Here is an 11871-nt window from a genome sequence, read left to right as displayed (position 1 = left end):
TTTATTCAGTTTTCAGTATATTTGATTTCAGCGGTTAAATCAATTCAAATGTTGGTTTTAGAAATCTAAGTCTAATAGATAAATTACAGATATATACTTAATTATTCTTAATTTATATAAATTGGGATAAATATTTGAATCAATTTTTAAAAAAATACGTAATTTTTACTGCATTATCACGTTTAACCGGTACATTTATCTACACAATCAAATATAAATTAAAATAGGCAATAACCCATAACAATAAATAAATGTTATAGACGTGTATTACACCAGACGTTGTAACGCCTAAACTGAAACGGTCAATTACTTCCAACACATTTTGAAAAGTGGGAATCCAATTTTTTAGGATCAAGCCTTAGTGAGTTTGGCATTTAGAATGTTATTGTTATGTCCTTTGTTACTTTGAAGAGGTTTCATTTTAAGATCACTTGTGGTATATAAACTCGTATACTATATATTTACTATTATCGAGTAATTTACAATAAAAAGAATCAGTCATGATGTAAAAATCGATGATCTTATATTATCAATGTTTAATTCTTTCATCGATAATCCTATATTATCGATGTTCAATTCTTTCATCAATGATCCTCTGTTGTCAATGCTCTTTTCTTTCACGGATAACCCTATCTTATGTTGTCAATGCTTCATTCCTTTACCTATGTTACTATGTTGTCAATGCTCTCCTCTTTTACTGATAATTCTATCCTACGTTGTCAATGTTCCATTCTTTATTTTGAATTAAACTCAAATTTCAAAAATGAAATATAATCAAAGCACAAAATTCTTACCAACGTGAGGTTGAATTGAACTTGATTACATATGAAATAATATTGATTACTTATATCATCGGGAACACAAAGAGCAAAGCAATAGATTAGCAGAGTGGCGTGTTGGGTAAGATGTCGACGTTAGAGCGGGCATCGGCGTTGTTAGGAAGTTGGCCGCCAACCCATACTCAACAATGGATCTCGGAAAGTTGTAAATAGCTTTGGGGGGGGGGGGAGTTAAAGATGTAAGGTAGGGTTTTTCCCCCTAATAATACTTTTTGGATTTTGATTTTTTTTAAAATCATTTTAGTCCTTAAATTTTTATTTCTTCTGACCTTTGAAATTTCTTTAGTCAAACTAAATCAACTGATGAAAAAATGGATGAGTTAAACTCACATTAACTATTTTATCTTTTTCTTATTTATCTGTATGTTTTTAATCTATTTAACGACGATTTAAGTTTTATAAAGGCCCATTATAGAGATGACTTTCTCAACACAGTTTGCTCAATTGGCAAATGTCAGGTTTCGAAGTTCTGGCCTTACTTAAAAGATCTAGTGTCTCATCACACTAAACCAAGTGGTTATTGATAACTATTTTATCTTTTTACTTATACCGATGGCAATTATTTTATCATTTTACATAAAAGTAAAAATATTTAAAAATTCTAAAATAATAAAAATTATAAAGGAATGCATAAAATACATATTTAAATTATTACTTATAAAAATTAAAATTTTGTAAAAAAGTATAAAATTATTAAAAAGAATTGTTATTTTTCATCGATTGATTTAATTTGACAATATTAGAAATTCATCAATAAAAAGAGATAAAAATTAATAACTAAAATGGTTTTTTTTTAAATCGAGAGCCAAAAATATCATTAATCTTTCATAAAACCCATACAACACTGAATAATGAAATGATAAATCATATATATTATGGATCAAACCAGTGGATAATTTTGTTACTAAGTTTTGAGGGACATAATTGAAATATTCGAAAAAGTTAAGGGGACAATGAAAAACTCCAAAACATTTGGGGCCTAGATAGAGTGTTAAAATCTTTAAAAGATTTAAGGAGATTTCTTTTAAAAAATGGGATCTAATTAAAATATTTAAAAAACTAATATTTGGGGTCAAATTTATATTTTTATCTAAAATATAGTGGTTAAATTAAAAATTAAACATTTAAACTAACATGCCACGTCATTAAAGTAATGAAAGTTAATTCATATGTGATCAAATTATAATAAAATAATAATTTAGGTGACTAAAATATATATTTTTAATTTCAGTGGTCAAAATAAAATAAAAATTGACTTTGAGACAGTCTACCATTTTTGTTATGAGGAATGTGAAAAAATGAATGAAATAAAAATTTAGTGTGAAATTGATATTTTATTTAAAGTTTTTAGATAAAATTAAAAGTTAAGTATTTTTTTAGAATATGTCACATCATCAGTTTAACATATTAATAGGAGATCATATTGTAATAAATTAATAATGTAAATGAATGAATTTTTAAAAGTTGATAGTCAAATGAAAAAGCCAAACAAAAGTGACTTTGGTTGTAATTTACCCTAAAATCTTGGTTTAACGAGTTGAGCTTTAGGTTTTATCAACCAATCGTTTTCTTTAACCTCGTTTGTTCTATACGTCTTGTGATTGTCTCAACCATCACGCTCTCTTTCAATTACCCATTTTTAATGCTAAAAATCAAACCAATTGCTCTTAAATTTCTCATCCACTTTGTTTTCCAGTAATATTTATTTATCTTTTAGTTGTAAAATAACTGTTTTTTAAATTTAATTGTTTGTAACTTTTAGAACTTGTTGAGTGATCTTAAAGTAAAAGAGAATGTTATTCTTCTCAAAAAATTCAGTTTTGAGTAACTGTATTTGTAGGATGTGTATATGTTGTCGATAACTAATAAAGATTGTAAGAAAATATTGTCTTATAATCACCTCATACTATTAAAAAATTATTTATACTTTTAAGGGTAAAATACACTTTTAGTACCTCAACTATCACTTTTATTCCGTTTTGATCACCTCAACTATTTTTTTTAAATAATTCATAACGTAAAGTTTTGGTCCATTTTGGTCACATGTCGTTAAAAAAATAATAGAATTGTTGAAATGGCAATTTTTTTAAAAAATTCAACGATAATGCGGCATTGTCTTATGGTAATACGTCAGTGTCACCATTAATTTTTAATTGGTGAGTGACCAAACTGAAAACAAAATGTAACAATAGGTGTGATTTTAAAATAAAAAAATAGTTAGTTGACCAAAAGGAAACAAGAATAATAGTTGCAGGTACTAAACGTGTAGTTTACCTTAATTTCAAATACCGATGATTAATGATTAAATTACAAAATCAAATGCAAAGCTAGGATGATAAAGCTATGAAAGACTCATGTGGAGTTCATTTGAAAAATCAAATCTTCAAATCCTTTTCGCCTCCGTGTTTAAGTCGTCTGTCATAATTAGCCTCAAACTCTCGAGTTTGATGGCAAAGTAAAAAAGGTGGTGTGAAGTTAATGATTCTACCAACCCAAACATTAATTGATTTCAGATAGCTGCATATTTCATGATAAACTTCAAACGCCATCCAACTATTTCTCAGACTCTACCTTCAGCCATGGCTGCCCAGGTATCATAATTTCCATGGCTTCCGGTTCTTTTAATCTTCTGGGTTTTGGTTGCTTTATTATATATATATGTATTTTGAATTATTGATTGTTCCCAGAATCATGAGACGAGCAACGGGTGGCCACTCGGACTACAAATAATGAGCACCAAAATCCGATTACAGTCTTCAAACCTGTCATCCACAAGTTTTTCTTCTGTTTCTTCCTCCAACCTTGACACCGAGGTACGTTCAGTCATTCCAAGCAACTTTTTTTTTCTTTCATTTTCGCCATTGTCGAAGAAGTCTCATCGGCTTGTTTCTTTCTTCCATGGCGAGGGCGGTCAGTCTCCGGCATCGTTTTTCCAGGACAACAGCGTTTCTCTGGGTAAGCTAATCGGATTCAGACAACGCGAGAGGGGAACAACAGTAACTTACTTCCAAAACACAATCCGTGCTGAACAAAGAGATTGGCAACCGCCTGCAGTTTCCAGTGACTGCGAGGCTGTTTCGGGAGGAGATTTGTGTCGGCTGGGGATATGCATACCGGTGATGGTAGGCTCGTTTGTGAAGTACAGTAGAAGGTCTAAGTGAGAGGTAATCAAGAATCCGAGTTTTTTTTAATAGTAATTGCTGTACCAAAACAAAATACCCTAATAATAATAGAAAAAAAACTTGGATTGATATCTTCAATTTTCAATTTTTGCTTTGTGTTCATAAATTTAAATTACCCATTAAACTTTTTGGGATGTAAGTTAAATCTCACAATATAATTTTTCGACTGTAAACCGAAAATATTACATATTTATATAATTTTTTTAAGTTAATAAAATTATATTTATAATTAATAACCATCTTAAATTAAATTATACATAGGAGAGTGAAGGAGGCAAGATCAGAAATTGAGGCTTGCCAAGTTTGATGGAAGGTGCAAAGCCAAATACAAGTAACCATGGTTTTCAGAACCGGACCGGTTAGTGAATCGGTCATGTTATCGGTTCACTAGTTCAACCGGTCGAACCGGTCCGACCGGTCGGAAGAACAGGACGACGTCATAATTATTTAAAAAATTAAATAAAAATATCAAAAATATTTAATAAAAAATAATTTTTTATATCACAAGTCATATTCAAAGCAAGTCATAACATATATAAGTTAAAAACCATAAAATCAAGTGAAACAAAATGATTCAAATTAACTACAACATAATATTTAAGGTAAAACATATTAAATAATAAATATAATTATATAACTATAATTAAAAAATAAATTTGGGGTTAAAAAAATCATAACAAAATGATATTGTTTGGTTTAATTTTTTTAAAAAAACAATCTCACATGGCTAAGAAACATAGAAGAGCATCCAAAAGTCTAAAGAGTAAAAATATGAGAACAAAACAATCTCACATTGCTAAGAAACATAGAAGCGCATCACAATTAACTTCTATAAATAATAGAGGTAATTTGGCATTCAAAATCATGAAGCCTTTTGGTGAGCATTGAGTGAACTATTCTTTCACTTCAATCAAGCTCGAATTTTAGGCTTCAATCGAGCTTCTAATTTTTTTTGAGTTCAAGCCTTTTTGAGTTCAAGTTTCAATATTATATTTCGAGTTTGAGTTGAACTTGATAATTTTTAGCTTGTGAGTTTGAGTTGAGTTGAGCTTACTTTTAAAGTTTTCAAGTTCGAGTCGAGCTCAGCAATACTCGAGTTCGACTTGGCTCGTTTAACAAACGACGTTGTTTGGTTTAATTTTTTTTTTAAAAAACAAAAATCCATGTTTTCCCCGGTTTTTTCTGGTTTTCAGCCGGTCCGGTTCGAACGGTTCAGCGGTTCTGGCCGATTCACTAATACCGGTTTAACCGATTTAGATTAAACCGAATTAAACAATAATTCTCAGTTGAACCGGTTGAACCGGCCGGTCCGGTCCGATTTTCAAAACAGAGCAAGTAACTTTGAGTTATCTTCTTCAGCTCTTCTACCAATTTATCACCTACCATTACATATGGTTTAATTGTTTAATAATTTCAAGGATCAAAGGAGATAAAAAAAGGTTTGTCTTACCAATCCAAACACTTATTTGACTAACCAGATATCCATAAATATTCCGTCAAAGTATAAAACAATCAAAAAGCACTTTTCATTATCATTTTTAAGAGTATAGCCAATTTGTATTTGTTGTTTTTCAAAAGTGCTTTGGACATCAACAAGAGCCATAAGCAAGGCTAAACACATAACTTTTGGAGAAAAAAGTGATTTTAAAAAGTGTTTTGTAACTCGAACATAAATACAATTAATAAAAATATTACATTGTTATTTATATGATTAATAAATTATTTATAGGTTTAAAATTTTATATATTTTCATGTGGATATTTTTAGATAAAAATTATTTTTAATTTGTATATTTTAATAGAATATGTACAATTAATAAAAATATTATTTATTTAATAAAATTTTTTTATATATATTTTATCATAATTTAAGTTGAATATTTTTAATTAAATAAGGTAACTATAAGGCAATATCTGTTCAAAGATAACTCACAATCATTTGACATTAAACGCTCACACCCCTGACATTCATAGTACTCAAACTAATGACCTTAAGAAATAACAACAATTTATTTACTTCATAGAGCATTTGGTTCGTACTTTAAATTGAATATTTAATATATTATAACATTAAGAAACTCAAAAATAATTTAAATGCATATTTATTTAGCTTACAACATCATATCTATCATGGCCATTTATCTTTTTAAAAGCATTTTTTTGATGATAATAACAAGAGAAAATAATCTCAGTGACAAAAAATGCCTTATAATATATAATTTTAACCAATTTTTTTGGATTTGCCAAAATGACCAACTAAATCGCAATGCGATCGATAATTCGCAACGCGATCTCCGGTATCGCAAATCAGTTTCCAGATTCGCAACGCGAACTTCGACTATCGCAATGCGATTTACATATTCGCATTGCGATAGACGAAGTTCGCGTTGCGATCTTCCAAATTCGTTGCGATAGTCGAAGTTCGCAACGAGTGGTGGTATTGCATTTGTTTCTTAAGAATTTTCTCTAAAAAAATAGTATTCGCGCGGACGTGTCGAAGACACGTATTATCACGTCCACGACCCGAGACGAGATGGACAGCGGCGGCACGCGAGAGTCCCCCTTGTTCTCTATCACTCAACAAGGAAGTGGAAAAGCCAAGCCATAAATACCATTCCCAATAGTGTTTCTAATACTATGTGGGATTGAGCATTACCAACACTTGTTTCCAATACAATGTAATTATTCAGGAAACAATTAACAATCATGCACCTTAAAACAACTAAATCAGCAACCAATTGCTTTAGTATTATACGATTAAATATGTCATAATTAAAAGTCAATCTACAATCAATCGCGATTATTGCAATTTTAAGCAAAACATTCAAAAATAATATCACTATTTAAGGCTCAATCCCACATAGTATTGGAACAAGTGTTGGTAATGCTCAATCCCACATAGTATTGGAAACACTATTGGGAATGGTATTTAAGGCTTGGCTTTCCCACTTCTTTGTTGAGCGATAGAGAACAAGGGAGACTCTCGCGCGCCGCCGCCGTCTCGGGTCGTGGTCGTGGTCGTGGTAATACGTGTATTCGACATGTCCGCTCGAATACTATACTTTTAGAGAAAATTCTTAAGAAACAAATGCAATACCATACCACCAGTCATTGCGATTTTGGACTATCACAACGAATTTGGAATAAATCGCAACGCGAACTTCGACTATCGCAACGAACTTGGAATAAATCGCAACGCGAACTTCGACTATCGCAACGAATTTGGAATAAATCGCAACGCGAACTTCGACTATCGCAACGAATTTGAAAAATCGTAACGCAAACTTGGACTATCGCAATGCGATAGTCGAAGTTCGCATTGCGAATCTAGAAACTGATTTGCGATACCGGAGATCGCGTTGCGAATTATCGATCGCATTGCGATTTAGTTGGTCATTTTGGTAAATCCAAAAAAAATTGATTAAAATCGTATATTATAAGACATTTTTTGTCACGAGATTATTTTCTCTAATAACAAACACTACCGAAAGTAATTTTCAAAATCACGTTTCCATCACACTTTTAAAATTAATTAGTGATCAAATATATAAACCCTTTTTAAGTTGATCAATTATTGACAAAAATATATAATTAAACCGGTGAAATTAATCAATTTTTAAAAATATATATTAGCTTTATAAATATTTTTAAAATATATATATAATAACTAATTATTATCTATCCCAAAATTTCAAACTCACCCAACACTTTTAAACCAATCAACTTAATCATTGGACCAAGTTGTAAGGGTTAAGACCTGCCAATTGTTCTCATCTATCTCATTGTTATTGAAATTAGGAAAATTATTTTTATAAATTGATGTATTTCATTTTTTTAATATTGAAAAGAACAAGAGAATTAAGTATTCAAAGTATAAAAATAAACTTTTTATAGTGCATACAAACTACTCATAATTTCATAATGAGTCCTTTTAATATTTTCAAATTTATAATTTATTTAATATAATTTATTTTTATGAGATTACATTTTTATTTGAACATCTTTATTATCTCTTTTAATTTTGTTGTTAATTGTTGATCTGACAATTATAAAAAAAATTAAAATGATTCTTAATTTTTTACGTTTTTTGATAAATTAATTTTAATTTTTTACGCTTGTATTTCTTATTAACATTCAATTAATACAAATTATAAATACAAAGAATAAAAAGTATTTTATCTTTTATGACTATTTGATTAAAATTTAATGATAAGATTAAATAAAAAATTAAAAAATAATCAAATTTTAAATAAAAATAATACAAGATTTAGTTTCAGGCAAATATAATTTAATGATTAAATTTTAAAATAATATAAAATCTTTAACATATTGAAATCTAATTTCATGCTTAATTCTCACCTATATTTTTCTTCTCATTTTAAATTATGACATAGACGCTATAAAGGGCACGAAAACACGCTACAAAAGAATACACGATAAACAATTATATATATATATATATATATATATATATATATATTATAAAATTACATAATAATATTTTATTTAATAAAAAATTAATATTTTATATTTAATAAAATAGTATTAGAATAGTTTTTTAGAATTTACTAATACATTCATTACAAATTCTCTAAAAATTAAAATTTTTAACAAATCTTGCACGATTTAACATTGATTAATATTTTTGTGATTGATTTATTTTAGATTTAATAATTCAAAATATATATTATTTTCTAATATTTTATATAATAACCTTAAGGCAATATCTAAATTGAAAATATTACAACACCACACAAAACACCTAAAAATAGTGAAAATATTTAAGCATAAAACCAAGCGTCGTCAATTATCAACAGAACAATCTCTCTCTCTCTCTCTCTCTCATCGAAAGCTCGTTGAGATCAACGAAGCCAAAGGTTTCTCAAAGATAAAGTCAAAGAAAACTCGGAAACATATATATATATATATATATATATATATATATATATATTCGAGAGGAAAAGAAGAAGAAAAAAATCCAAACTTTAGCAGATTGTTTGTCCTAAAGATAACTTTTTGTCTTAAAAATCCAAGCTTTGGTCTTTCAATGGATTCGGATTTCTGGACATATCGTCTTGCAGCTGCTAAATGCCAATATAATTTGCAGCAGCAAAGCTCTCCTTTGGGTTCGTTTTCTTATTTCATTTTTCGATCTTTGATGTGGGTTCTTTTTGTTTTCCCTTTTTATCTCATTTTTATGATGCTGGCGTGTCTGTTTCGAAATATAAACTATGAACAAAGATCGTTTGAACATCGATGATTTCGAGGTAGAGAACGAGGTACGACCAGATTTCCCATGTCCCTACTGTTACGAGGATTTCGATATCGTGTCTTTGTGCTCGCATCTCGAAGATGAGCATCCTTGCGAATCAAAAGTTGCGGTAAGCAAATTTCAATATATCTGAGTAAGCTTCATTGTTTTTTTGCCTCTTGAATAAGATTAAAAAGTGATGATTAGAACACCATTTAGCTTGTTTTGTTGTGTTAAATTGTGGGGAAAGGTGCCTGAATTGAAATTGATAGTAGGGATGAACCCAGGGGGTTGGCGGCGAGGCGGTTGTCCCTGAAAATTTTAAATTCACATATAATTTAAGTATTTTATTTGTATTTTCTATCGATAATCTAAGTGGGAGAAATCGGTAATGTACAAGGTTATAGTTTCAGTGACTGTGACAATGTCATTTCCGACTCTGTTATTAACAACCAGATAGAAGCGGTGGCAATCGGTTGAGATAGTTGCTTTATCAAACAAAATTTAGGATTTGTTCAATGTTTACCCAGTTTTTTATGGGGTAGGGGAAGAAACAAAACTGAAACACTCAATTTAAGTGGTACTTTAACATGGCATCTGCCTTTGCAGATAGAATTTCAGGCTTTTGGTAAGATAATTTGGCTATTTAGGCTGCGGAAACTTCTGTCGAAATATGAAACTGCCACCGGATACGGAGGCTTGAGCAGGATGGGCTGTTTTATGTTCATGCTCTTCATGAATGCTACATTCAACAGATAAACGTTGAAAGTGGACATCCATGGAAAGCTACAATAAGCTTGACAGGTTGAGAATGTTATGATTTGGAACAAGCATTTAGTATATGCTATTGGCAATGCTGGAGGATTGTATGGCATATCATTTCCTAGGTACGAAAGAATAAATAGCTAGCCTCGACCTTATATTTCTGCCCAGATGATCGGATATTTTCCTCCCTTTTCCTAAACCAAAACCTACTCTCAATCTCTAGTGGAGACCGGTTACAACTTTGGAAAGACCTTTAACGACTAGCACCTCATACAAGTCTCATAATAGAGCGTTAGTAATCTTGTTTGTAGTTCTTGTTTACTTGGGTTCATGGTGGAAAAAAGTTCCGATGATGTTTTCGTGACAAAAGAGTCTTATGCATTAACCTTTCTGTTACAGATTTGTCCAGTTTGCTCCAGGAAAGTATCAAGAGACATGCTAAGTCATATCATGCTGCAACACGGACATTTGTTCAAGATATCCTTAATAATTGAACTTTGTACAGTTTCTTAGATCATGTATTTACTAGGAAAAGTCGAATCATTAGGACAGTTTCCCTTAACAAAAGATTACTTACAGAGACATCGCAGGTTACGTAGAGTTGCGATTCCTAACAGCCAGGCACTGTCTCTCTTGGGTCGGGATCTTCGCGAAGCACATTTGCAAGTACTTCTAGGGGGCAGTGCATATAGGTCCAGCAGTACTAACGTGTCTAACACAGCTAATGATTCGCTCCTTTCTTTACTCATTTTGAATTTCCCTGCATCTGAAGCCGAAGAGCTTACTAAATGCTTTGTAAATAGCGCCGAAGACATTGCTGCCAAAAATGTCACACCAACTCATATGTGGAAATCGAGGTAATCATTCATGTCCTTTCTGCGGTACAACATATTCAATAATGTTAGGTATGATCATTGTTTAGAGAGACTGCAGTGTGGTTCAAATGAAGAACTTCATCGTGTATCAATTGTATACGGAAACCATCGAATATAATTAAAAACTGACATCTCGTTTCCGTTTATGTCATGCAGTTTCGATCCTTCTTTGAGTAACGAGGAGCGTGAAAAAAGGATTCGGCAGGCCAGGGGGAGAGCCGGTTTCATCCAGGATCTTGTGTTGTCAACTCTTGTGAACGAGGAACAAAACCAGTGAGTGAAATGCATTTGTGGGTAGGATGCTAATGAAGGATGCCTGTGTAGTCCGATTGTTGAAGCAATAATACAAACTTGCTTCATCATAGGATCCCAAACCCTTTTCTAAACAGACTGTATTATAGTCTGCAAATAGCAGTGATCTTTGTAGTTTATGGATTTTTTTTTTTAACTTCAATGTTACGAGATGCTCTTCCTGAATTGAAATAAAGCAAAGGGAATTCTCCTGCACTTCTCTCCACAATATTGCTTTTTATTTCTCATTTCTCCTACTACTTCTTTTACCCCTTAAATTGTGTTTAAACAATCAGTTTTAGCTTGAAATTGTATTTTTCAAGCTAATCTAAAAAGTTAGTATCTGTTCATATTATGTAACATTTTTTAGTTTTATATTATTTATGATAATTGGATGAATAAAAATAGACGATTAAAATTAACAGGAAGAATGAGAAGATATTTACTGGAAAAACAAAAAAAATAATCTCAATCGTTTATTTTTATTTATAAAAAAAGGAGTAAAACTAAAAGTTTTATATTAGATGTAAGTGAATTTTAACTTTCAATATTTTTTTAATTTATTTCAAATATATATTTAAATTTGTGAGACTTATTTCTTATATAATTATAAATAATTTATAATGATTGTTTTAACAATATTTAAAATTTATATATTATATATATATA

General features: G+C 30.3%; 2 protein-coding genes across 3 annotated transcripts; both read left to right on the top strand.

The window, feature by feature from the left end:
• The first annotated feature begins 3235 nt into the window (after window positions 1-3235).
• LOC120217670 lies at window positions 3236-4090 on the top strand. The gene is made up of 3 exons (XM_039214740.1): window positions 3236-3430; window positions 3527-3652; window positions 3755-4090. Exons 1-3 carry the CDS (start codon window positions 3368-3370, stop codon window positions 3998-4000), a joined length of 435 nt encoding a protein of 144 aa, XP_039070671.1. The 5' UTR covers window positions 3236-3367; the 3' UTR covers window positions 4001-4090.
• A 4953-nt stretch (window positions 4091-9043) lies between these two features.
• LOC120217669 (protein DEHYDRATION-INDUCED 19 homolog 4-like) lies at window positions 9044-11330 on the top strand. Of its 2 annotated transcripts, none has more exons than XM_039214739.1 (4): window positions 9044-9146; window positions 9262-9401; window positions 10627-10893; window positions 11068-11325. In XM_039214739.1, exons 2-4 carry the CDS (start codon window positions 9373-9375, stop codon window positions 11186-11188), a joined length of 417 nt encoding a protein of 138 aa, XP_039070670.1. In that variant the 5' UTR covers window positions 9044-9146; window positions 9262-9372; the 3' UTR covers window positions 11189-11325. The 2 variants fall into 2 exon arrangements, with proteins under 2 accessions (XP_039070670.1, XP_039070669.1); XM_039214738.1 differs by lacking the exon at window positions 9044-9146 and adding an exon at window positions 10436-10513 and having other exon boundaries at window positions 9153-9401; window positions 10610-10893; window positions 11068-11330.
• Window positions 11331-11871: the final 541 nt, after the last annotated feature.

Source organism: Hibiscus syriacus, unplaced genomic scaffold (assembly GCF_006381635.1).
Source record: "Hibiscus syriacus cultivar Baekdansim isolate YM2019G1 unplaced genomic scaffold, ASM638163v2 tig00110187_pilon, whole genome shotgun sequence".
NCBI classification, from domain to species: Eukaryota; Viridiplantae; Streptophyta; class Magnoliopsida; order Malvales; family Malvaceae; genus Hibiscus; species Hibiscus syriacus.
Note: the sequence above shows the minus strand (reverse complement) of the source record. Positions and strands in the feature narration are given on the sequence as shown.